The sequence below is a fragment of the Lolium perenne genome, chromosome 7, assembly GCF_019359855.2.
Source record: "Lolium perenne isolate Kyuss_39 chromosome 7, Kyuss_2.0, whole genome shotgun sequence".
Lineage (NCBI taxonomy): Eukaryota > Viridiplantae > Streptophyta > Magnoliopsida > Poales > Poaceae > Lolium > Lolium perenne.
In genome coordinates this window covers 99,788,024-99,815,712 of record NC_067250.2, presented here as the reverse complement: position 1 = coordinate 99,815,712, position 27,689 = coordinate 99,788,024, and the positions used below count along the sequence as shown (strand labels likewise).

General features: G+C 45.3%; 1 protein-coding gene and 2 long non-coding RNA genes across 5 annotated transcripts; 2 read left to right on the top strand and 1 right to left on the bottom strand.

Moving 5' to 3' along the window:
* The first annotated feature begins 280 nt into the window (after nucleotides 1–280).
* On the top strand, nucleotides 281–26,442 carry LOC127315802 (amine oxidase [copper-containing] alpha 3, peroxisomal-like). The gene is made up of 4 exons (XM_051346254.1): nucleotides 281–1,104; nucleotides 25,012–25,396; nucleotides 25,478–25,591; nucleotides 25,681–26,442. The coding sequence occupies exons 1-4, from the start codon at nucleotides 299–301 to the stop codon at nucleotides 26,440–26,442; spliced, it is 2,067 nt and encodes a 688-aa protein (XP_051202214.1). The 5' UTR covers nucleotides 281–298.
* LOC127316498 (uncharacterized) lies at nucleotides 8,602–15,334 on the top strand. 3 transcript variants are annotated; one of them, XR_007860459.2, is made up of 7 exons: nucleotides 8,602–9,202; nucleotides 9,407–9,459; nucleotides 9,943–10,339; nucleotides 10,841–11,041; nucleotides 11,607–11,734; nucleotides 11,956–12,069; nucleotides 14,846–15,334. It is a non-coding gene; the product is annotated as an uncharacterized lncRNA (long non-coding RNA). The 3 variants fall into 3 exon arrangements; XR_007860461.2 differs by lacking the exon at nucleotides 8,602–9,202 and adding an exon at nucleotides 9,224–9,312; XR_007860460.2 differs by lacking the exon at nucleotides 11,607–11,734.
* On the bottom strand, nucleotides 15,934–17,702 carry LOC139833481 (uncharacterized). Its single transcript, XR_011749305.1, has 2 exons — nucleotides 17,486–17,702; nucleotides 15,934–16,160 (listed from the first exon to the last, which is right to left on the bottom strand). It is a non-coding gene; the product is annotated as an uncharacterized lncRNA (long non-coding RNA).
* Nucleotides 26,443–27,689: the final 1,247 nt, after the last annotated feature.

The following is a 27,689-nucleotide window of genomic DNA, read 5'->3' as shown; positions in this document are numbered from 1 at the left end:
TAAAAATATGTTTGTAATATGTATTACTTTTGTGTTCGAAGTACTACTGTTCAAAGTTATAAATACAGTAGATCCATAGACTTTTCGTAAGAAAGATGATATAAGACGAAATGGAATATCTAGTGGTTGGTCTGTCCAACTCTTGTTTACACTATAGCACCGCACCACGGTAATCTTTTTTTTTTTTTTTTTTGAAACAAGGCCGCACCACGGTAATCAGGCATGCCTATATTATCCGTAGATGATCCGTCTAAATCACTTCATAATACGATCTCAGCTCGTGACGAGGCCCCTCGCAATGTTTCCTTTCATCTTCGTCGCGCTCTCCATCCTGACCACAGGAGCATCTACACATCCGCACCCACTCGACCCCCTCTCACCTGTGGAGCTCACGGCCGTCCGCGCGGCCGTGCTCGCCTCGCCGCTCGTCCCCGCTCGCCCCCTCAATTTCCACTACGTCGGCCTCGACGAGCCCGACAAGCCGGAAGTCTTGTCCTACGCCGAGGCACACTCCTCCTCCCGCGCCGCCCTGCCGCGCCGCGCCTTCGTCATCGCCCGCGCCGGCGGCCAGTCCCACGAGCTCCGCGTCGACATCACCGATGCCACCGCGCCCTCCGTCCTCTCACACGGTGTCTACAACGGCGCGGGGTTCCCGATGCTCACGCTGGAAGAGGAGTTCGCGGCGGCGGCGCTGCCGCCCAGGCACGCGCCGTTCGTGGAGTCCGTTCGCCGGCGCGGCGTGGACATGGACGACGTCCTCTGCGGCGCGTTCCTCGTCGGGTGGTTCGGCGACGTCGATCGCTCCGGCTCGGAGGAGAAGGTGCAGCAGCGGAGGGTGGTGAAGCTGCTGTGCTTCGTGGCCGGCGCGACGGCCAACTTCTACGCGCGGCCGCTGGAGGGCGTGACGCTGGTGGCGGACCTCGACCGGATGGCCATCGTCGAGTACAGGGACAGGGTGCTCTACCCAGTGCCCAAGGCCGAAGGGACGGACTACCGGGCCGGCAAGGCCGGGGCGCCATATCCATATGCCGGACACGAGGCGGCGCCCGGCGTGGTGTTGCAGCCGGAGGGCAGGGGGTTTCACATTGACGGCCACTTCGTCAGGTAACAGACTTACCCCCGTGGCCCCGTTTTACTGAATGGACTGTTGCACATACACAAAACCCGCCATCTGGAGACCATGCAGCTTGTGCGAATGCGACATTGCTTTTTATTTTCTCTAACCAGCGGAAAAAGATCCGTTGTTGCTGATTCGAATCTGAAAAACTCAAATGAGGCCAAAAACCAAACGCACACAGACAAACCAAAAATACGTCGTGTATGACTATGTTCTCATATTGCACGAGACTACGACGACGACAATAACAGATGGAATACGGTGCAAGTGCCTGGTATAGACAAGGAAAAAAATAGCGCGCTATAACAAAATAGCGCCGACCGAAAAATATGCTATTAGCATGCTATAGCGTGCTAATAGCGCGCTATAGCACGCTATAGCGCCGAAATGATGTAGCGTGAGCTGTCTAAAAACGCTATAGCGTGCTATTAGCGCCGAAATAGCGCGCTATTTTTTTCCACCATTCCTCTTTAGGCCCTCTAGACAAACCTTTGTATGAAATAATTCAAGATAGCTGATGCCTTGTCCGGCTGGGACGAAAGGGAAAAAACTAAGGGGCTCTTTGAATTGCATAAATTCGAAAATGCAGGAGTAAGAAAATACATAACTGAATGTTAGACAGAAATGTCAAGCTAATCCCACTAAATCGTGGAGAATCCTTATTTGTATGATCTCCCATTTATGGTTAGGATTGTAATATTTATCTATATATACATGCAATGTAAATGGCTCAAGTATGATCAATCTTCTCACATGTTATGATCCACAATTTCCTAAACCGCTTACGTGTGTCCCTCCTCTCCCAACCATAGCCATCACCGGTCCCGTCCAACCCTAGCCGCCCACCGCCCCCCCCCCCCCCCCCCCCTTCCTCGTTCCTCCATGGCGCCAGCCGAGCCTGCCGCGCCTCATCCCGGCGCCCACCTGAGGCACAGGAAATAACCAATTAGATTTTTCAAAGTAATAAAAAGACTGGCACAAACAAACTACAACGAGTAAAATTCTGTGAATTAATTTTGTTTTGATAGAAAACAACGTTGAGCATCCTTGAGTTGGAAATGAGAATTTTTTAGTCGGGTCACAAATAGGCACTTCCATATGAAAAAGAATAAAGAATAAACCATACGCGTTCACAATGATCCAAACTAAAATCACATTTATGAGTTCTAAAAAGAAGGAAGAACATATTTGGGTGTAGCCAACTATTTATTCCACAAACAAGCAAAATAACAATTTTAAATGCTCTGTATTCTTGAGCTACACCAAAATCACAAACGTCCAGATCTGAGTGCATATATTCATATCTACAAGTTTTATCAGATTTTTCATTTTTGTGTAGCCCGCGAAACAAAGAATTCCGTGTTGAATTTTTTTTATGCTTGTAGGTTACATCATTGATTATGTCCAGATTTGTTTTCATAATTTTATAAAACTTAGATAAACGATTTTGCATTTCTAAAATTAAGGGACCATGGAAGCTCGATAGCCAAATACACTTTTTGTAACTTTCCTATATATGTTGTCGGATAGGCAAAAAAGCAGAACACGTACGCTTTATGGAAAACAAATTTCCAGCCAACTCCAAAGTGTGTTCCTATTTGCGGTTGGTGAATTCCTGTGGAGAGATGAGCACAATGTAGATCTAAGCGAGAAAGTGGACGATCTCCTACTCTTACCTTCCGGTATATGTATGATAAGATGTGGAAACGTATCAATGGGGTGTCGGATAGACCAGTATCAAGAGCAGGAACTAAACTTTTCCTTAAGGCTATCATTCACGCAATTCCGACGGTTGTGATGAGTTGTTTCCAACTTCCAGTGACAACATCAAATGAGAAGAGCAATTGCCCCAATGGTGGGGTTCGGCTAATGGAAAAAGGAAGATTCACTTGCGCTTTTGGGAAATGGCTTTCAGCACCTAAAGCAAGGGGGACTTGGATCTAGTGACTTGGAGATTTTCAGTCAAGCCATGTTGGGTAGACAGTGTTGGCGGTCGCTCAGTGGTCCTTTCTCCTTATACACTCGTGTTCTTAAAGGTCGACAATTCCCAATGGTGATTTTTGGGATGCAACATGTCCCCGGCCTTCTTCTTACACCTGACGTAGTATTCTGCATGGTCGGGAGTTAATCAAAAAAAGGAGTCACATGGGGTGTTGTTGATGGATCGAGGATAGAGATTGAGACTAATAGTTGGTTCCCTGATGCCGCCCTGGTTTCCTTCGGAGTCTGACGCCCCTAGCTAAGGAGAATACTTTGGATTGTCTCTTTGAAGAGGATCAGAAGTCATGGAATGCGGCTTTGGTCACGTCTATTTTTGAAGATGACGTTACAAATCAGGTTCTCCAAGTTCCAATCAGTCATCACGGTGCAGACTTCATTTCCTGGCTTCACAATCGATATGGAATTTACACAGTGCGCTCTACATACCATCTTGCAATGACAATGTTTGTTGTGAGTGTGCGTAGTGGCCCTAGTCGTGGCGCGACTTCAGACACATAGGGTGAGGCTCAGTTGTGGAAAGAACTCTGGGCCATCATGGAGCCAGACAAGATGAAGATCACACTATGGCATTTTGCACATAATTATCTTCCACCGGGGGAGCAACTAGAGCAACGCCACGTTCCTGCATCCACTGTATGTGTGCATTGCTCAATGGACGAGTGCATCGAGCATGCACTCATATTCTATCCTTATGCACGCGAGGTGTGGTCTGAAGTTAAAGATTTCTATGGTATTCACCTAAACCGTAAGACTTTTACATCTTCCAATATTTGGATCTTTGATTACCTGGTTAGAGGAGGCGTAGCTAGAGGAGGTGACCTTGAAGCTACAGTCCTAGCGGTGACATGTTGGCATATTTGGGATGCCCGTAATATGCTTAGAGAAAAACATATGATGATGTTTCCGACAATAGTAGCCTCAAAGATAGAAGCTTATGTTGACATGATATTTGAGCACTTATTCAGAACCAAGCATGCTGACAGTCGCGAACCCTCTTCACTTTCTCGTTGGCATCCGCCGCCTACTGAAATGGTTCTGATCAATGTTGATGTTGCTTCTTCTCGTCGTATGGGAGCGGGAGTGGTTATCTCGGACCATAATGGAGCTTTTTTTTGCTGCTTGCAGCGACTCTTACCAGGAGGTTACCATCCCTGAACTAGTTGAAGCCCTGGAGATGAGGAGGGATTTAATCTTTGCTAAGGATGTGAGGCTCAATCGTGTGTCTCTAGCTACTGACTACCTCTCCATGGTTCAACGCATCAACGCCGGTGAGATGGATTGTTCAATTAGGGACGGTTGTCCAAGATATCAAGTACCTTCTTGCTACATTCTAAGTATGTTTCGTTGTTCAAGTTTGTCGCGAGCTGAATGCGGCGCCACATTTTTTAGCTCGTTCTAGTGAGTTTTATTTGTCTAGTGTGTAGTGTGGTGTGCCACCGGATTATATGCGGTAAACTCTTTGTATCGATATTATGTCTCGGTGACTAATAAACCGCACGCGTTCCCTAAAAAAGCGAGAAAGTGAGATGTATGCTCTCATCGTCTATGAAGTCTCAACCAAATGTGTGCATTATCTTAAAGTTCGATTAGAGTCAGACATCAGCCCATCAAACTTGATCGAATTGAGGGCCTCTTTGGATTTTTTTTTGATAATGAGCGATTTATCACTCATAAGAAGCATTACACCAAGCCTCTACATAGCTAGTATGCACACATACGTAAATATCTAGTTATTACAAATCAACTAATGAAGAAAATTCTCAACAAAAAGTTCAATAACATAGAAAAAACACGAATAAGACGAAGGGAGGACCAAACCGCAGATCACGCTGCCATCCATGTTGGGAAAAAATATCCCTCGTCATATCCTCCAACCGTGTAGACACCTTTGTAAAGAGGTCTCGATGCTCCAGATGTTGTAGAGGCGATCACAAATGGAGCATAGATGTGCATCAGTATATGACATGTAAAACATAAGAACATTTATTATTAAAAATCTTATCATTTCTACATTTTCATAGAGACCAAATAATAGCAATCGCTCCCACCCTAATAAGTAACTTTAACCTAGGATCCACACCATTGAGCAACTTTCCGAAAATATTCGCAACAATACGAGGTGGATATAAGGTATAACATATTTGGATGGTTGACCATATAGATCTAGAAAATAAACATTGGAAGAAAAGATGTTTTGTAGTCTCGTCCTGATGACAACAATCACATTTTTTCCTTCCTCGTCAATTGCGTTTTGCAAGGTTATCTTCCGTGAGGATCACCCCACGACCAATATACCACACAAAAATCTTAGTTTTCAGTGGGATCTTCATCTACAAAATTTTGAAATTACTATCGACTGGTATATCTGGTTGACTTAAAGCGTTGTACATAGATCCCACTGAGAATACACTGTTCTGAGTAAGATTCAACTGAAAAATCGAACCCCTGCACCAACTGATAGAAATCCATACGATATAACAAGTCATACCATGATGCTTGTCTCGTTCCAATGAGCCTTCGTCGAAATCACACAATCGGTAGGCATGTTTCCAACATCTTAGCGATTGTATCATTCTTGTGCCGCATAATATTGTAAAATATCGGATACTGTTCTCGGAGCGTGGCATTCCCCTTCCATTTATCCTCCCAAAACCTAATCTTCGATCTGTCCTTAATGAAAATCCATATGGGAAGAAGAACTTCTTCATCGCCATAAGACCCGCTGAAAAATGGAAATCTCCAGGTTTCCAAGTAAACTAAGACAACGCATTTGAGCCGATGTACTTTCTCCCATGGAGGGTTTGCCAAATTCCTTCCTCAGTAAATAGTTTTAATAACCACTTACCTAGAATGGCCCTATTTTGATCTTGAGGTCTTGAATACCAAGACCTCCTTGAATCTTTAGGGAGGAAAACCACACTCCACTTTGCCATATATTTCCGCTTCTTACTATCCCCTAGCCAAAAGAATATTGACCAGAAATACTCCAATTTTTTTAAGACTTTCCTAGAAAGTTGGAAGAAACATATCATGTACAACACCATATTACTTAGTACTGAATTGATAAGGACTAATCTTCCTCCCAAGAATAGTAATTTTCCTTGCCAGCTACTTAATTGAACTCGTCATTGTTCCTCCACCATTTTCTATTCGGCTAGGGTGTGTCTCCGATAATGAATCGGGATTGCCAAATACCAAATAGGAAACCAGCCTTGCCCGCAACCAAATAAATCAGAATACATGCTAGCATGATCCTTACCTTCGCCGAAACAAAACAACTCACTTTTATGGAAGTTTTTCTTTAGACCTGATAATTGCTCAAACACTAAAAGTATTAACTTGAGGGTTTTTTCGATGTCATGTTCCATAAAAAGAATTATATCATCAGCATACTGAAGAATATACAGTCCATGATCAACTAGTTGAGGAAACACACCTTCAATTTGGCCATCAGATTTCACGCGTTCAATCGTGATGGCGACTATGTTAAATGGCATTGGTGATAATGGATAACCCTATCTAAGCCCTTTCTTGGTTTGTAAGTACTTGCCAACGTCATCATAGACTTCAATAGCAACACTTCCTCCCGAGACAACACTACAGATTAAAACACGCTACTCATCAGAAAAACCTTTCATTCCGAGGGTCAGCTGCAGGAAAGACCACTTCATCTTATCATAGGCCTTTTCAAAGTCAATCTTTAAAATCACCGCATTCATGTTTTTTCATGCAATTCATGAACGATTTCATAAAGGATAACCACCCCGTCCAGGATGTTACGCCCTTGCATAAAAATAGTATGTGAAGGTCGAACCACATGGTCAGCCACAGTGTTCAGCCTAATCGTAGCAACTTTAGTAAACATTTTGAATATGATATTAAGTATACATATAGGCTGGTATTATTGGATCCTTTCTGCTTCATTAATTTTAGGCAATCAAATGATTTCAACAAAGTTTAGGCGGAACAACTCTAATTATCCGGTATGGAGGTCACCAAATAAAAGCAAGAAGATCAGGCTTAACAACATCCCATGAAGACTGATAGAACTTAACTGGGAAGCCACCTGGAGATGAAGTCTTATTATGCTCCATTTGGAAAACTGCTTTATGTAATTCATCCTCAGTGTAAGGTGCAGTAAGTAAGATATTTTCCTCCTGGGACACTTGGGGGATATCATCGGTGCTAGATTTCATCCAATGAGAAATTGCCTTCCTCTGGAGCACCGAAAAAGCCCTTATAATAATTCGTGATCTCGGACTTTAGGTGCTCATGGCCCTCAATCATACCCTCCTCTTGAAATAGCAACCGAGTACGTTTTTCCCTATGTCTGCCATTGGCAAGACATTGGAAGTACCTTTTATTCAAATTACCATCAAGCATGAATTAGGCTTTAGATTGTTGGTACCATTTGAGTTCCTCCTCACGCAAAAGTATTGCTATATCCGCATTTGATTGGCTCTTACGCTCAATTTCAGATGCGGTTAGCGGACGAACTTCTTCCAATACCTCGAGTTCATCGATAATAGATGAAAGTCGTACCTTTTCTTTATTAAGTAACCTTGTTGTATGACGCACCCAACCCGATAGGTGTTTGCGTAAAGCATGCATCTTATTATTCCACCTTTGTATTGAATTCAAACCGACAACTGGTCTGAACTTACGAGGTGGTACTAGTCTAGACAATCCAGTAGTCAATAAGATGGGAGCATGGTTTGATAAACCTACAATACGTGGTAGAGCTCGTAAGGAATCATAGGCAATTTAGATTCCCAATCAGTATCCATGAGTATTTCTCGTAAGTAGGTTCTGGAAAACTATTTGCCCAAGTAAATTATCTTTCAATCATAGAAACGTCTCCAAGATCCAAGCTGTCAATTATCGAATTGGATAGAAAAGGCCTCTTTGGAATTAATGTAAGACATATAAAATATAGAAATATATGCAAACATGACTCTTTAAATGTATCACGTGAATTTTGCATGTGACTGTGTAATCAAGGAAACATAATCTACATCGTGGTAGGAACTCAGTTTTTTCATGAGCTTACACTTCTACGAATCTCATGTAAGGTCATAGAAACTTCGATGATCTAGTTACATCAACCAAACACATTTCTATAGAAAAAAAGTGAAATGTAATAAATCTGGATTCATGAAATACCAGTGAATACAATTGGGCCATTACTGAAGAAATTAAAAGAAGCATTTTATTTATCAGATTATGAATAAGGAAATGGTACATTACATGTATTCAATTTCAACTCCGAGGGGCCGAAAACTCAGTGGTATCTAAAGGTATATATGATGCCCCCCATAGGGGGCCTCACAGAGATTAGCTGCTCGTAGCCGTTGAATCTTCCCCATCTGGCAATCTTGTCCGTCTATTTTTTCACTGGTGGAGTAGTCCAGTACGAGGCCCTCGCGCGAACCCGTTTTGTATCCACGGGTCGATGAAGCCCGCTCGGCCCGGCGTTGGCGCGTCGTGCCCTAGCCGTCTCTCCCCAATCGCCGCGCACTCCCTCTCTCCAATCCCTGCTCTGCTCGTTGCCTTCTCCTCCCCCAATCCGCCAATCGTGGATAGCTGGTGTTCCTCACCCCGAAGCTCCATCTCCCGCCGCCTCCTCCTTCCTTGCTCCCGCTCCCGCCGCCCATCTTCTATCCGACGAGCCGTCGCCGGTCTCCTCTCCGGCGGGCGCCATCAGCCGCGTCTTCCCACTCCGGGTGCGGCAGCAGTCGTACGACAGCAGGACCTCCTCATGGTATGACGAGGCAGCGATGTGCAGAGGACCTTATCTCCTCCGATTTGTGGACACAGCAGCCCAGCGTTGCAGCCCCACTCCAGCCGCCGCCTCGCCCTCCTCCCCTAAGGTTTCTGAGGCGCTTCTGCCCTCCCCCCCTTCATCCTGCTCAGCAAAGGAGGGAGGAAGTGCAGCAAGAACGCGGGAGGGACGAGGTCCGGCGGTGCGGCACCTCGGGGAGCTCGTCCACCACCGTATCTCCTCTGATTTGTGGGCGCAGCAGCCCAACGTTGCAGCCCCACTCGAGCCGCCACCTCGCCCTCCTCCCCTAGGCTGAATACAAGGTTTGTTAGGCGATGCTGCCCTCCTCCCCTTCATCCTGCTTGGTGATCAAAAGGATTAGCACATGTTTGGAAGTAACGCCAATGATGCCAGGAGCGGACGAGTTATCTCTGTGTGTGCTTACACTGCTAATTTGATTAATCTCGGTTTTGATCGGTATGTAATTGATCATCCCTTTCTTATTTCTCACCACTCATGATGTGCAGGTTTGTCGTACGGATATATGAAACATGTAGATACACTATGGAAATCATGGAAGGTGATGCTCACGTGTTTTGCCTTCTATATCTGAGGATCTTTTGCTTATTATTTTTAAGTTTCCATTGATGTTAGCTCTATCTACAAAGGAATGGTTGTAATGCCTTAATTGTACTTTGTTCTCTTATATATTTATCTGTGAAATAGGTTATGTGTGGAAATTTGTTTGATACGTAAATATGGTAAACTTATAGTTAGTTGTTCAGATCAAAATAGTGTCCCCAATGCATAAGCTATTTTTTCCGAGTACATAAAGTTTTATTTTGCTTCAGTTTGGTGTAAAACAAATGATCAGTTGTGCGTATGAAAATACATATGTCTTTCGAGCAATTAATCATCTTATTATGAGAATTGATGTTTTCTAAAACGAAGTATGCATCTTATTTGTCCCTTATAAGGACCAGAAGCGTGCTTATTTTAATTTCCCTTATAGTGTATATTTAAGTTTTTGCCATACGACTGATTCTTCCTTTGCTATGTTCAGGGTAAGAACTAAAGAGAAGAGTCTCCGTGTTGTTGAGGATATCAGAATTGGTCCCCTAGATTTTGTATTATTAAGATAAAGAGAAGGATCTGAAGCTACAACCCCTTCTAACATTTTATTGTCTGTAGGACATGGTGCACTCTCTTGGTTTAAATAGATAATTATCCAGTTTTAAAACTTAATTGTACTGCTCCTTGGTCGTACGGATTCATTGGCACCTTTGCTTTGTGCAGTTCTAATTTCAGTATACATATTTATTTGTCGGTTCTGCTTTTCGATGTTCAGATTTAGGTTTGGCTTTCATCTACCTTGAGACCGGCCATGACACCTGGTTTGCTGACCAATAGCATGGGGGCTACATGTCGAGGATCTGATTATATGAAATTTTGCTTATCAGGTTGGCATTCAATTTTATAAACTATAATTCTGTCTGAACAGCTTTTCAGTGGCTTTCTTAATAGTCTATTTGTATTCAGTTTGTAATGTTCAGTAAAAACTAAAAAGTATAGCTTCGTTTGGCACTGGCACATACAATCTTGCATTAGTTTGTACACTATTTTCATTTCTACTCTATTGGGTGTGAAATTTGGCCATGCTACTACTGATTTCAGTATACATATTTTTCAAGTTGCAAGTTGCAGAAACTATAAAACCATTCAATCGGTGGGAGCGGATAGACCTGCGATCATATATAACATTATAATCATGTGAAGTTCTTAGTTTTGTGAAGAAACATAATTCTCTTAGATGATCAATGACAATACTTATGATGCTCCGGCTAATTGAAACTAGAGTGCATATTTGCAGCTCTTTGTTTTTTTTGTAAACCTGCTGTTGTGCCCTGTTGTTGTTCATGAAAGAATGCATATACTTCAGAAATCTGACCAAATTAGTGCAGTTTTTTTGACAGGATGTTATTTTTAATCTGCTAAATGGTTCAACAGTTGAGAAATCCGATGCTTTGATAAGAGAGAGAGAGGGTACACAAATTGTTGCAGGCCGAGGCAGCGCCTGACACCGGTAAAATTTGCTTCTTTCCATGTACTACTCATGAAGGGAGCATAGGTTTCTCATACTGGAAGTTGCAGAAAAAATTCAGGTACATTCATATTCTGTTTGGTGAATATAGAGGAAAAGTATGTCAAGGCTTTAGTATTTAGGGAGAAACACTGTTCGTGTGTGGACCATGTGCTCTACGTGTTTGTTGTTATGTGTGAGGGGTGCTGATCCTATTGTGCTTGGTCGGGGTGTGATGTCTGTTGATTTGCTTCCTATGTGTAATGCATAGGTATGCAAATCTGGCTAGGTTCAGACTTAATGGTGTGGTTGAAGTGAATTTCTGGACTATGTACACTCAACGTAATTTTTCTGTCTTGGATTTTAGTAGGTGGTGTAGATATAGAAAAAATTATGTCGATACTCTCCTCCTCCTGATTCATATCAATAGCCATTCTACTATAATACTATTTGTATGTTCCTGAAGTACGTGCTTTCTTTTTGATTTATTGTGGCGATGAAACTCAGACATAGAGATATTGTTCAGGCTCTTCTCAAAAATCACTCGTAGTCAGGAACTTGTTTATAATGTTTAAAACAGCATCGACTACAGTTATATTCCTTTCAGATAGCTATAATTATAATTGAATTATACACCTTTGCAACAGGTTATGAATTAGGGCAGATGTTTAATCATTAAACAGAAGATTCTGCTAAAGTAGGTACATTATTTACGCCAGCCAATGCATCCTTTATGCACTTCTTGTTTCTGCAGATGGTTGGAATGCAGGAACAGGTGTGTAACTTGATCTTCAATTTGTGCAAATGTGTTATTTTCCTTTTAGATTTTCGTCTGAAAAATCATTGAGCTGAATGACAAGCATGTAGCATATGTGACAGATTATTTTCAGAGCCATACACTCTTCCACGTGTTCAGCTGGTTGATACAGTCGTATGCCATTTTTTCTTTATAATAATTAAAATTGCTGCCTCATTCTCAAACTTCTCTTTGTTCAGGCACTTAAAGAAGCCATTGAGGTCGTTTACAGTAAGGGTGTCTCTGTCAGTTCGAGTGATGAGTTACTCGCCACCTTCTATGACAATATTTTGAAGATAGGCTTCGGTGAAAAGGTTAGTGTGATGGAATTGTATCTGTTCTGATGTGCTTATTTCTGCATTTGAAACACTATAATGGTGTTTATTTAAGATACTTAACTTGATAAGAAAAGGATCCGGTTGGGCCAGTGAAAGATTAGACCTATGGTAGCAATAGAGTATGTATTGATTTGTCATTTCCTTGTGGATATCATAGTGTAATAAGCTCTGGTATACAGCTTTTGTTTAGTGATATTTATTTTCACTACCAATATATATTCTTTGGTGCTATCACCATCAACCTATTTACAACACTTGTCTTATATATTCTTGCTATTTTTTAATGCAATGAAGTAATGCCAACTACATTTTATCAATTCTGATCTCATAACACAAGCTTGACACTTAATGATGCATTAAGATATTGTTCGCACTACAAAAATTGTTACTATTATGGGAATTGAAAATGGAATAAATAAATTGAACCTGTGTTTTCTGCTCTTAGATAATTAACACTTCCACCTTCATGTTATACCCAGATGTTTTATACCTTAATTTTTTCTCATCAGTTTTCACAACTTAATATAGGAGCAGGTTCTCATAATGTAAGAGACTATAGAGAGAACATAAGAATGAATATTAAAACCGTTGACTTGAACAAGTCACTCCTAGCAGCTAGAAAGATCTAAGTGTTGGTATATGGGACCATTAGCAAGGTGTCTGAACAAATGCAATAATGAATATGCACAATGTGAAATATCACTCTATTTCGAAATAATAATTACTGGTACCGAATGTCTCAAATATTGGATCTCAGTATTTTAGGAGAATAGATGATATTTTACACCGGGTGACACAGTTTATGCCATAAGTGTATCAAAAACAAAGAATGGTAGAAATTAACCGAGCTAGCAGAATCTTGATAATAGGCAGTAAGCACATTTTCTCCCTTTGATCTTTTGTTTTTCTATCAGTGAATTAGTCGCAAACTCCCAGGAATAATTTGTTATCGTGTTTTAAGAGATGTTCGTGCAGACTTGTACATCAATTAATGCAAGGTAGAAACCTTTTGGTACCACTGATATAGCAAAGTACATAAGATATAATCCCTAACAAATAGTAAGGCTAAGCAGCCCAGGGCACCTAATGTTCAAATCAACACTCTTAACAGATGAACATAGAAACAGTAGCATATATACATGTCCGCTAGCTGGAATACACTTCAAAATACGAACAAGGCCTGATGAAGCATTTCACTGTGCATTCTTTGTGAATACCTCTAGCTTTAGCAATCACATGTTGTCTTGCTACTCTTGCACTTCAGGTCCAATACATGTTTTATAGGCGTGTCTCACTGGAACAACATATGTTATTTGTGCCGCGTACACAATTATAACTGAAGTTGTCAGTCCAGACAACACAACACAACACTACTATAGTCATTGATATCCGGTGATAAACCTGGATGGTAGCCATCCGTGTCAAACATACAAAATAGGCTTAGCAAATCTTCAACAAATGTTGGAGTATATAACTCAGTTGGAAGAGCTCCGCTTTTGATTTTGGGTGAGGAGGAGATAGTATATAACACGAAGGTCAACTATAGCAGTGACCGGATGACATCAGTATGGTTTCTTTTCCCTGTTCTTGCAACATCAAGCATCTGATCCAAAACCAACAAGTATGATCTAGGATTACTTACAACAACGTGTCTGCATAATTTACGGTAACCAAGCCAAGAGCACTTTGAGAGAACCTTAATTAGATGGCCAAGAATTTGATTCTCCTTATTTCTGTGTGGCTGACCTCTAAATTTGTTATCGAGAAGAGAACATAGCTGTAGCAGAAGGCCATGAATTGAATTGAATGTAGAAGACTTTGCATGCCGAGGTAAATTTTCATTTCCCGTCTTAGCTGATACAGGAGGATCCAGTATATCAATAACATCATATTGCAGTCGCTCATTAGATATCAAACCAATCAGGGCCCTTGCTGCAAGGACACGCACCCGATAGTTACTCTAGGGAGCACATTTCTGAATAAAGGGTAAATGTAAAAAAAATATTTAAAGGATCCTCACTTCCACGGCTTATAGGTGACGGCTTAAGCCTTGATAAAAGAATAATAGGGCACAAGCTGGGGTGTATGTATGGCTTTTGCAATACGTGACTCCAAATTGCAAGAAACCCCATCAGCTAGGATTATTAACTTTATACTGGCAACTCCCGTGAGCGCAAGCTCCTCCTTGAATAGTAAAATTATTTAAAATGTTTGAAAAGTAAATGATAATCATTTCTTTTACAAAAACTATGTCCCTTCTTTTATCTGAATGGAAGGTTTCATGAAAGACATATATTGTGCCCTCGGAGAAAAAATAAAGATGGGTGCCCCGAAACTGCAATTTTGGAAACAAAAATATTTTTCAGTATAGGATAGAAAAGTTATCTTCACTAAAGTTTGCATGTACACACATGGGACATGTGTAATTTTTTTTAGATCATTTTGATATTAAGAACTTATTTCACTCAGGAGTGGGTGTACTAATTTTACATCATTCCAAACGAAACCTCAATGACGTATAATTACTTGATTTCAAAGCATACAATTATCTATCGCTAGGCATCAGAGGATACATAGACTGTGAGAAGGGGCAGCATGTGTGATCCCTCGCTCCGACAACCTAGGCCATAGATGAGTTGTTCCAACTATTTGTTTCTTATAAACCATGTCAAGGTTCATCTTACTTTTAATCAACATTCTGATCTACTTGCATTTTCTGGTGTTTATCCTGAGACTAAAATGGTTATTCCAGGTTACTTGCACTGATAAATGGAGATTGCACTCCATTTTATGGTCTTCTTTTGTAAAGATTGAGCCAATATGCCATCTTCAAGTCAGGGTCATTCTTGAGAGTAATTATGTGAAGTTACAAAAAGTCGGTTCGGAAGAGTAGCCGCAGTGATAAAGGGTAGGACTTTCTGCAGCGGAAAATATGTTTATATCTATTTTTGGATAAGAGTGCACATGGTTAGTATTTTAGATATATACATTCACTAGCTACATTGATATCTCTGAAGTGGATGAAAATCCCAGATAAAACATGGGTGAAGGATCATGATGTCATTGCTCTTGCAGATTTCATTAAATCAAATTTACCAACATCAAAATTATTCCTTTTATAGATGGTCCGACTTATGTAGATGTTGCTTTTGTTGTTCCTTGCTTGTTTATGTTGATCTTGACATTGTCATTGAGTGTTTTGCTACTATAATATATTCCTTTTTTTTGGAGTGAACTATAATATATTCCTTTTGTTTCCTTGGTTGTATATAAATGTTTCTACTTCATTTATAATTTCGTTTGCTTTATCCTTAGATCATCCGATCGATTCATTTTCTGAAACCGAAGAACAGTTTTCACCTATTTTTTTTAGCAATGGTATATAAAGTGTACATAGGCACAAATTTCACGGGATCGTGCGCCAAGGCGCACATCTAAATCTAGTAGTGTAGAGAGAGGAGGGGGATGGGTGTGTCGGTACACAATATGGGAATGGGTGTCTAGTTGCTAACCTAGATGGCAACAACTTCATCAAACCTTGATCGCAAATGAATAAGATAATGGCCGTGAAATTCACCACCATTGAAGGTTAACTGATGCCCTATGTGTGCTTAGAAGAATGCATGATCGGGGCATTTAATTTTGATACTTACGTGGCACCATACGAAGGAAAATGTGACGCCCCAAAACCGGTACCATGAGGATCCCAGCGAATCCGCCGAAATCCGCACGATATCGATTTTAGGAGACGCACCACCAAGCGCCTCGTACACGCCGAAGCATGCACGCGATGCGGGTGGAATCAATCACGAGAGGTAACATTACAACAAGATTACAATAGAGCCCACAAGATACATATATATTACAACAACGACTCAAACGAGTCAAGATACAAATATACAATACAAAGATCCAAATCATACAAAAGATCAAATACATCCGAGTACGGACAAGATACAAATTGTACTAAGAGTCCTGAAGATAACCAGTGGCGTCCATAACCCTGCCCAGGCCAAGCCGGAAGGGTAACCTTGTTAACGTCGTCTTCATCGAACACATCTTCATACCTGCCCGGTTATATCCCGTAGAAGCAGCAATAAGTACGGGTTCGTACTTAACAAGACTTCAAGACGTATAAGCATTCGTCAACCAGTCGTCCTTTGTACTTGAGGCACGCAGGGGACTTAGAGGACGCAAGAGGAACGTCATAGGCAATATGGTGGGGTTAAGCGGCAGCGCGCAAGCACTAAAAAAAACCTATAGAGACACTCTACAACATTCGTCTAATCAGAGAAGATGAGAGCGCGCATAAGCTAGCAGTTCTATACTCTGCAAACATAACCCAGCCGATGTGTTCCCCCTTCGCAAAGAGGTACTGGCAAAGGCACTCACACGGTTGTCAAGTTTTAACCAGTTATTATTTAAGTTGTTCTGTCTTACTATGCAAGTTATTAGTATTGAAACAACAGGTGTAAGTTGTCTATGGTCGAGTCATACAGCTCCAAGTCGTCCATAACCGCGGACACGGCTTATCGATAAGATTTAACCCTGCAGGGGTGCCCAAATGTGCCCACACGCACGATCAAACCACTTGCGACAGGTGGAAATCACGACTCGCACTCTCCTTCACGACAACAATGTCCAGGAAGCCACCTAACCAAGTTGAACCCGTATCGAAGTCCGGCCGTATCTCCGAAGCGGACTTAGCTATGTGTGTCAACGTGCTAGGTGGTTTAAACACACACTGGGGCGATAAACCACTTCGCAGAGGCTCCACGACCTATACGTGCATACCAGAAACAAGGGATACAAGGCACCCAGGGGCTTCCCAAAATAAATAAGTAGCAGGCTGGCATGCACGCAACAACAAATGGTAAAACATTGCAAACTAGTTGTGGCCACTGGACAAAGCTGTAGATTCCGGCAGTGGTCGAGGGGAGACCCAGAAACATACCCACGTGTGGTTAGAGCGCTCAGTCTCGGAACAGATAACAAGAACTCGGAGTCCTAGGTTTCATGGAAACACAAGTGAGCCGTCATAAAACGAGCAACTGACCCACCGATGCCTCCGCTAGCAACTATTAACAAGTAACCATGATTCCCTCAACAGATATAACCGTGTAGCATGTGTCATGATTCCCAACAGATAACCGATAAGATAGCGATGTGATAACGAGATATAAACATCACTAGCATGCACTACGACTCGCAAGGCAGACCCGATAACCAAACAACAGCTGTAGGAGGTTGGTGGAGGCAATATAGGCTGCTTGAGGTAACAAGTGGAAGGGACACATGACAAGAACGCAACTTAAGGATAGCATGAGGGAGAAGGCAAAATAAAATAGGTAAGCGACTTCTGCAGGGCAGAAGTATAAGGGAAAATGCTTGCCTGTTAAAGCTTGCCGAGGAACATCCGGAGAACTTGTCGTTGCTCGCATCAACTCAACGCCCTATCCGTGAAGAAGCGAGGCACTAGAACAAACAACGAATGCACAATTTACAACTACGGCAAAAGAATCGGCATGATCATGATATGATATGCATGACATGGCAGATATGGTGCGATGCACTTATCCAATTTAAGCGGGATCGGAACCCCGAACAAACAATTATTAGGTTCAAGTTATTTATCTATCCCGCATATTAAATGTTATTAGCATGGCATAAGCATGGCATGGGTGCGCTACGCAAATTTAAATGGAACCGGGACAAGAGATAAGAAATCCCGCACAATTCCATATTTAATTAGGTGATTCACTATTTACCCGAACCCACAAGATATGTGATGCGAGTATGATTCGATGCAACAAGTTATATATGGCACATTTATAAAATAGGTTGGCTTAGGGTCGGGGTCTCACGGTATCGGAACAAAAGGTGGTCGCCGGATTTGGGTTCGGAGAGGAAGAAGAAAGTCGAGGTTCGGTCTTCGAATCCGTGAAGGAGAACTTGTAGTTCCGTCTTTGGTGTCGATGGCGAACTAGAGCGACGAGCCTGGTCGACGAACATCAACACGATGTAACGAAGAACTTGGCAACCGGCGTCGGAGAACTTGGAAGCAAAACAGAGACTGGTTGCCCTGGTTTCGCCAAGGAGAACTCAAAGGTTTTCACACAGGGACATCTTCACGTCATAACGCAGCAACACACACGGGCAGCACTTGTCGTCGGCAGGCCTTGGCGTTGAGCACGAGCGCGGGTGGAGACCAAGCATGCAGATGGTGAGGCAGCCGCACGCATGCAACTGCTGGCTGCCGATGCAAAATCGATGCATGAGGAGGAGGCTGGTTGCAGCGTCGACATGAGGAGCTCGCAGGCCCGAGCCTACTGCGGCCAAAGCGGCATCAGGGAGCGGCGGAAAACGGCGGCCTCGGGCGTGCGCCGGACGAACTTGAGACGGCGGAGGGATGCTCCTGGCGACGCTGACGACGAGGAAGGGCGCGCGTACGGGAGGCGGAACCGCGACCGGAGGGAGGCGCGGCGGCCGAAGCTTGAGGAGGGCGAGGCTGGCGACGCAGCGAGGCGCTGCGGCCCGGTAGAGCAGAAGGACGAGACGAGGTCGGGGCGAGCTGAGGCGGCGCGCCGTTCGTGCAGAGAGGGGAGCGAGGTCGAGAGGGGGCGCGGGTCGTGTGCGGGCAGAGATGGTGGGAGGACCCGATGGCGAAACAAAACGGCGGCGGGAGGGGCGTCTTGCAAAATGGCCAGGGGCTGTCGGTGGGAACCCTAGGGTTCCTGCCGAACGGGCCGGATGGCCTTTGCTGGGCCGCCGACTGGGCCTGGGTTTGGCCTGGTCGGCTGGGAGGTCTTCTCCCTCTTTTAAAAAAAATGGTTTTCTTTTATTTATTTTTTTCCTGTTTATTTTAAAACCATTTTAAAACAGATTTTTAAGAGCAGAAAAATAAGGAAGAAATATATTTTGGTTTAAGATAAAAAGAGAGGGATTAGTTTTAGCAATGAAATAGGGTTTAGTAAAATAGTTTTGGAGTTCGAAGATATGCATGATGCCATGATTATGCAAAAAGGAAAATAACAAACAAAATCCAATAGGGGTATTACCCGGGGCCGTTACAATCGACACCACTAACAAGGAATCTCGCCCCGAGATTCCACGTCAACCTAAGGGGAAGTTGGTTAAACTATCGAATCTTCAGGCGACGTGTCGATCGTCTCGACACCACTAACAAGATTCCTTGCTCCATGTTGATCTGGCGACACCACTAACAAGAATTCGTTGTTCCGCTATCGATGATGCGCTTCCGTTGAAACCTCCGAAGATCAGACCTATTAGGATAAAGGCAAAGATCGTCCAACCCGCGTCATAACCTAAGACTCTGAGAACTCTGATAAGAGAGAAGACTCAAAACTCGCATAGATAAGAGGAGAAAGAATGGAGGTAAGGAGAAAAATCAGAGCTATTCAGAACTATCCAACGAATTTCGGAAAATAGTTTGGACTCTCTAAACTCAACGACCGTTGGCAAGGTTATCCTAAAGGCTGGACTAGTGGGGTACCGTCAACCTGAGGCTCTGATACCAACTTGTGACGCCCCAAAACCGGTACCATGAGGATCCCAGCGAATCCGCCGAAATCCGCACGATATCGATTTTAGGAGACGCACCACCAAGCGCCTCGTACACGCCGAAGCATGCACGCGATGCGGGTGGAATCAATCACGAGAGGTAACATTACAACAAGATTACAATAGAGCCCACAAGATACATATATATTACAACAACGACTCAAACGAGTCAAGATACAAATATACAATACAAAGATCCAAATCATACAAAAGATCAAATACATCCGAGTACGGACAAGATACAAATTGGACTAAGAGTCCTGAAGATAACCAGTGGCGTCCATAACCCTGCCCAGGCCAAGCCGGAAGGGTAACCTTGCTAACGTCGTCTTCATCGAACACATCTTCATACCTGCCCGGTTATATCCCGTAGAAGCAGCAATAAGTACGGGTTCGTACTTAACAAGACTTCAAGACGTATAAGCATTCGTCAACCAGTCGTCCTTTGTACTTGAGGCACGCAGGGGACTTAGAGGACGCAAGAGGAACGTCATAGGCAATATGGTGGGGTTAAGCGGCAGCGCGCAAGCACTAAAAAAAACCTATAGAGACACTCTACAACATTCGTCTAATCAGAGAAGATGAGAGCGCGCATAAGCTAGCAGTTCTATACTCTGCAAACATAACCCAGCCGATGTGTTCCCCCTTCGCAAAGAGGTACTGGCAAAGGCACTCACACGGTTGTCAAGTTTTAACCAGTTATTATTTAAGTTGTTCTGTCTTACTATGCAAGTTATTAGTATTGAAACAACAGGTGTAAGTTGTCTATGGTCGAGTCATACAGCTCCAAGTCGTCCATAACCGCGGACACGGCTTATCGATAAGATTTAACCCTGCAGGGGTGCCCAAATGTGCCCACACGCACGATCAAACCACTTGCGACAGGTGGAAATCACGACTCGCACTCTCCTTCACGACAACAATGTCCAGGAAGCCACCTAACCAAGTTGAACCCGTATCGAAGTCCGGCCGTATCTCCGAAGCGGACTTAGCTATGTGTGTCAACGTGCTAGGTGGTTTAAACACACACTGGGGCGATAAACCACTTCGCAGAGGCTCCACGACCTATACGTGCATACCAGAAACAAGGGATACAAGGCACCCAGGGGCTTCCCAAAATAAATAAGTAGCAGGCTGGCATACACGCAACAACAAATGGTAAAACATTGCAAACTAGTTGTGGCCACTGGACAAAGCTGTAGATTCCGGCAGTGGTCGAGGGGAGACCCAGAAACATACCCACGTGTGGTTAGAGCGCTCAGTCTCGGAACAGATAACAAGAACTCGGGGTCCTAGGTTTCATGGAAACACAAGTGAGCCGTCATAAAACGAGCAACTGACCCACCGATGCCTCCGCTAGCAACTATTAACAAGTAACCATGATTCCCTCAACAGATATAACCGTGTAGCATGTGTCATGATTCCCAACAGATAACCGATAAGATAGCAGTAACGGTAACGAGATATAAACATCACTAGCATGCACTACGACTCGCAAGGCAGACCCGATAACCAAACAACAGCTGTAGGAGGTTGGTGGAGGCAATATAGGCTGCTTGAGGTAACAAGTGGAAGGGACACGTGACAAGAACGCAACTTAAGGATAGCATGAGGGAGAAGGCAAAATAAAATAGGTAAGCGACTTCTGCAGGGCAGAAGTATAAGGGAAAATGCTTGCCTGTTAAAGCTTGACGAGGAACATCCGGAGAACTTGTCGTTGCTCGCATCAACTCAACGCCCTATCCGTGAAGAAGCGAGGCACTAGAACAAACAACGAATGCACAATTTACAACTACGGCAAAAGAATCGGCATGATCATGATATGATATGCATGACATGGCAGATATGGTGCGATGCACTTATCCAATTTAAGCGGGATCGGAACCCCGAACAAACAATTATTAGGTTCAAGTTATTTATCTACCCCGCATATTAAATGTTATTAGCATGGCATAAGCATGGCATGGGTGCGCTACGCAAATTTAAATGGAACCGGGACAAGATATAAGCAATCCCGCACAATTCCATATTTAATTAGGTGATTCACTATTTACCCGAACCCACAAGATATGTGATGCGAGTATGATTCGATGCAACAAGTTATATATGGCACATTTATAAAATAGGTTGGCTTAGGGTCGGGGTCTCACGGTATCGGAACAAAAGGTGGTCGCCGGATTTGGGTTCGGAGAGGAAGAAGAAAGTCGAGGTTCGGTCTTCGAATCCGTGAAGGAGAACTTGTAGTTCCGTCTTCGGTGTCGATGGCGAACTAGAGCGACGAGCCTGGTCGACGAACATCAACACGATGTAACGAAGAACTTGGCAACCGGCGTCGGAGAACTTGGAAGCAAAACAGAGACTGGTTGCCCTGGTTTCGCCAAGGAGAACTCAAAGGTTTTCACACAGGGACATCTTCACGTCATAACGCAGCAACACACACGGGCAGCACTTGTCGTCGGCAGGCCTTGGCGTTGAGCACGAGCGCGGGTGGAGACCAAGCATGCAGATGGTGAGGCAGCCGCACGCATGCAACTGCTGGCTGCCGATGCAAAATCGATGCATGAGGAGGAGGCTGGTTGCAGCGGCGACATGAGGAGCTCGCAGGCCCGAGCCTACTGCGGCCAAAGCGGCATCAGGGAGCGGCGGAAAACGGCGGCCTCGGGCGTGCGCCGGACGAACTTGAGACGGCGGAGGGATGCTCCTGGCGACGCTGACGACGAGGAAGGGCGCGCGTACGGGAGGCGGAACCGCGACCGGAGGGAGGCGCGGCGGCCGAAGCTTGAGGAGGGCGAGGCTGGCGACGCAGCGAGGCGCTGCGGCCCGGTAGAGCAGAAGGACGAGACGAGGTCGGGGCGAGCTGAGGCGGCGCGCCGTTCGTGCAGAGAGGGGAGCGAGGTCGAGAGGGGGCGCGGGTCGTGTGCGGGCAGAGATGGTGGGAGGACCCGATGGCGAAACAAAACGGCGGCGGGAGGGGCGTCTTGCAAAATGGCCAGGGGCTGTCGGTGGGAACCCTAGGGTTCCTGCCGAACGGGCCGGATGGCCTTTGCTGGGCCGCCGACTGGGCCTGGGTTTGGCCTGGTCGGCTGGGAGGTCTTCTCCCTCTTTTAAAAAAAAACGGTTTTCTTTTATTTATTTTTTTCCTGTTTATTTTAAAACCATTTTAAAACAGATTTTTAAGAGCAGAAAAATAAGGAAGAAATATATTTTGGTTTAAGATAAAAAGAGAGGGATTAGTTTTAGCAATGAAATAGGGTTTAGTAAAATAGTTTTGGAGTTCGAAGATATGCATGATGCCATGATTATGCAAAAAGGAAAATAACAAACAAAATCCAATAGGGGTATTACCCGGGGCCGTTACAGAAAATAAAAGGGTTAGTGATTCTTCCGTGCGCAAAGTGAGTGAAGTGTACTAGTTGGCAATGTGGAACAAGAAGACGAAGGAGCGTAGCGATAATACGTAAGAGGAAGAAGTGTTAGCTATGTTCGTTGGGGAGAAGAAAAAAGAAAGAAGATTTAGGTCGGTTCAATTTACGATAAATATGACACATGCCAGTTATTTGTTTTCGACGTGGCGTCGCACCCTTGAACGGGCCCTAGCTAGCGAGAAAATCATTTTGTGGTGCATGCATGGTTGAGTACAATGCTAAGTGCACTCGATCACATGTATAGAAAGAATGATGCTAGGTGCAAAAGGAAAATAATAACATCGGTACATTGCAGTCTGATATCACATATAAGAATGTTTTGTAGCTCAAAATGTTAGCCCGATTAATTCATACCAAGTTTAACCATCAGATGCATATATCAGCGATGATTTTGAATTTAGATCTCGCATGTGAGCATTTCTACAATTTATTGCGTGCTTATTTGTATTGCCCGGCAGTAACATATAAGTTGCTAACCTATTTTTATTACCAGATTTTAGTTTAAGCATAAGTGATGGTAATAATTTAAAAAAACTGGCAACTTCGAAGAGTATATCGTCGAAGTTCCACTCCAAAGATCTCGTAGAGACAAAACAGACAAGAAAAGTGAATCATCACGTTCCTCGTTCATATTCATGCATGGTTTATAAGAGATAACACATTTAAATTTTAAGATTTGCAAAAGAGCTTAATGATCACGATTTTGTTTGCTCAATGCATGCATGCCTCGACCCCAAACAACGGGAGCTCAGCTCGCACGCCCGTTCCGCCCTGTATGGAATACCTGACCAGATCGACTAGCTCACATGCTTTTTGCAAAGGGGCTTGCTTCAGTACAACCCCCCCCCCCCCCCCCCCCAACCAAACTCAGTTTGGGTTAAGTGTGAGCCCTCCGAAACCCATATCTAAACCCGGTATACCCATACGTCGTACACGTATAGAGACTACATCAACGATCTCCATCAAAACCTCCACGATCTAAACATCCTCCTCTAGCCGATCCATCGCTGCCGATCAGGATCGACGTCAGTGCCGATTAGGTCCGCCGCTGCTGCGATCTAGTCCGCCACCCACTACACCTCCGATCACCATCGTCTCCGTCTTCTACCCACTCATTTTCGGCGTGAGTGTCGCAGCTCAAACTGGCGAGGTGACCGCCAGTCGCGAGGCAACCGTGCGCCCGTGCCACCGACGGACTGACCGGACCAGAGCGCCAGCCTGTCCGTCCATGTAGTTCCAGATAACAGAGAACAACCAGACTTTAAGCCGGCCTGTCCGGCCTTGTAGCACCAATGAATCTGTAGTTACAGAGGAGTAAATAAGGAACGGAGTAGCCAGACTTGTCGCCGGCCTTGTAGTACCAATGAATCATTGATGGGCTGGCCGGCCGTGACGACCGGCATGTCATTGCTTTCATCCTAAACATGCCGGACAGTCTGGAAGAAGGTCCGCCGGCTTGTCCGGCTGCACACCGCGCCGCCGCATCACACTTTCTGCACGCCGCCGTCTTGACTGATCATGCCGGCGAGCACCGATCGCTATTCCTTGTAGCCGTCATGCCGCTGTGTTATCGTGCCTCCCGCCGCCCACCGGCCAGCATCACTCGTTGTCCCTCATAGCAGGCACGCCGCCACGTTGCTATGCCTCTCGCCGGCCAGGCAGCAATTCTGTCGTCCGGCAAAGTCGGCGCGGATAAGGCAAGACACGGTGTGTTACTCGTATACCGTATTCGTACAATTTAATTGGGCCATACGGGTTTTGTATATGGATACATATAACAATTTTGTATTAAAAGTAAAGGGGTATCGAGCGATCTCAGCCGTCCTTGTGTTTGAGTTTGCTAAATTTTAGATTGAGTTTGGGAGGTGGGGGGTTGTACCGGAGCAGACGCCTTTTGCAAATAATATCACAGGTGGGCGAACTGGGAGTTTCACGTAGGCTTTGACATGCGTGCCGGCACGGTCATCTCACTCGCCTCGATCCATGACGCTGAGGCCGGCGCGCGGCGGCGGGTGCTCTATCGCGGGTTCGTGTCGGAGGTCTTCGTGCCGTACATGGACCCGGCGGAGGAGTGGTACTACCGCACGTTTCTCGACGCCGGCGAGTACGGCCTGGGGCTCTCGGCCTTCCCTCTCCAGCCTGGCGCTGACTGTCCGGCCAACGCCGCCTACCTCGACGGCTACTACGCCGGCCAGGACGGCAAGCCCGTCGAGAACAAGAACATAATCTGTGTATTCGAGCGGTATGCCGGCGACGTCGCGTGGCGGCACACCGAGTCCGCCTTCCCCGACCGACTGGTAACCAATCACCTATCCTCGATTTGTGCATTTCCGCTCTACACACATGATGGACTGAGGTGTTTTGCTCGGTTGATGCAGATCACGGAAGTCCGGCCTGACGTGAGCTTGGTGGTGAGGATGGTGGTGTCAAGCGGGAACTACGACTACATATTGGACTGGGAGTTCAAGACAAGCGGCTCCATCAAATTCGTGGTATACATGCCTCGCTAGTGATTTGAAGCAAATCATATCGAATTAAAGAGAAGCACTAATTTTGTGTGCTTGATACACTGGGTTTGCAGCTTTCTCTGACAGGTCTCCTAGAGGTGAAGGGGACGGACTACACGCACGCCGACCAGATCAGGGAGGACGCGCATGGCACGCTGGTGGCGGAGAACACCCTCGCCGTCTACCACGACCACTACGTCACTTACCATCTCGACCTCGACGTCGACGGCACTAACAACTCTTTCGTCAAGAACATCATCACCACCAGGCGCAACACCGCCGGCACGCCACGGAAAAGCTATTGGACGATGCGCCGGGAGGTGGCCGAGACAGAGGGGGATGCGCAGGTGGACGTGAACGCGGCGCCCGCGGACCTGCTGATCGTGAACCCGAACAAGAGGACGAGGATGGGCAACGAGGTCGGGTACCGCGTCGTCCCGGGCGGCGCGACGGCAGCGTCGGTGCTGGACGACGACGACTACCCGCAGCGGCGAGCGAGCTACAGCAAGAAGCAGGTGTGGGTGACGCCGTACAACAGGAACGAGAAGTGGGCACCCGGGCTGTACGCCGACCAGAGCACCGGCGACGACGGCCTGGCCGCCTGGAGCGGGAGGGACAGGGGGATACGGAACGAGGACATCGTGCTGTGGTACACGGTGGGCATCCACCACATACCGTACCAGGATGATTTCCCGGTGATGCCGACGGTGAGCGGCGGGTTCGAGCTCCGGCCGGCGAACTTCTTTGAGCGGAACCCGTTGCTGAAAACGAGATACCCTATGAAGAATGACCAGCCGCCTTTCTTGAACTGCTCGTGCGCCGGCAATTCCAGCTGATGGACCTCATTTATATGTTAAATAAGCTAGTAGTGATAGAAGCAGATGGCTGTGGATCAACCATAACCTGAATTTTCTCGTTGACACTCTTGCCCGTGCTTTTAATCCTATTATTATTAAATTTATAACAGTTGCAAAAAAAAAAAAACTGGCAAGCAAGCAGCAGGAGCAGTTATCATGCATCGATGCATCATGTTGCTGTTCCTCTGCATGATGTGGGTTATTCGTCTACTTGACGAGGCATTTCAGATACAATTTATACCCGTTTGTATCTTTTTGGGTTGGGTCAAGGGAACGAAAATAGCAAGTTTTCAGCGGTTGTTCGTTTGGATCTGGATCTGCCACAACGGAAAAAACAAATTTTTCAATAATAGAAAGTAATTTACATAATGCTGAAAAAAAGAAAAGAAAACTTAAAACTAAAACCCTTACTAGGGCCGCGCCATGGAAAACTACTCATGCTCGTCGGAGGTCCACGAAGACCAGAGGCGCCCGTGGCCAGAACCAGTATGACATCGGCTATGGTGTTGGTGGCACAAATGCTGGTGCGGGCATAGCGGGAAGAGATGGTGGCAGTGCAGTTGCTGCTACATGCAGGTCTGGAGGAGGGCCCGCTTAGGAGTGTCTGTCGGCTTGACCGGCTTTACCCTGCGCTAGTGCGAAGTTCGCATCTGCGTGGCAAGGCCATGCCACTGACCGAGCTCGTCGAGCATGCTGTGGGTGATTGCCAGCTCGAGCGCCTCTTCCTCGGTCAAGTCCGCCGATTGGATCTCAAAGTCAATGACTAGCCAAGAAGGCACCCACCGTTGTCGAACATGGCGTCCTCATGGTCCTCGGCGTTTGTTGTGGCCTTCATGATCTTCCTCCTCCTCCTCGTCGAGGCCAACGCCGAGCTCCCGATTGAAGTAGTCAACGTCACCAAGGTTACCCGCTTGGCGGCGCGGGTGGAACTTCTAGGTCCAAAAGGTGTTCAAGTTGTAGGAGTTGAGGGATAGGATGGATCGTCGCGTATATCTGGCGACGGGATGAAGGGGTGGCGTCGGATCTCGTCACGGCGCTCACGGTCTGTGGTGCGGCACCGGAGGCACCAACACACGCTGGAAGTTGAGGTATCAGCCGCAAGACAGTCTAACGTCCCGCCAGGGCGCCTGCGGGTTCTCGTCGAACAGCTGGCGCACGAAGTCCACTGGGACATACCGGCGCTCTCGCGGTTTCTTCTTAACGCCACGAGACGATCCGACCTCGTG

What these genes read in the sequence shown, in the direction of transcription:
- LOC127315802 (XM_051346254.1), top strand. Translation starts at nt 299, where the DNA reads ATGTTTCCTTTCATCTTCGTCGCGCTCTCCATCCTGACCACAGGAGCA. An exon ending in ATTGACGGCCACTTCGTCAG is followed by an intron (nt 1,105 to 25,011) that starts GTAACAGACTTA and finishes ATAATATCACAG; the next exon opens with GTGGGCGAACTGGGAGTTTC. An exon ending in CCGCCTTCCCCGACCGACTG is followed by an intron (nt 25,397 to 25,477) that starts GTAACCAATCAC and finishes CGGTTGATGCAG; the next exon opens with ATCACGGAAGTCCGGCCTGA.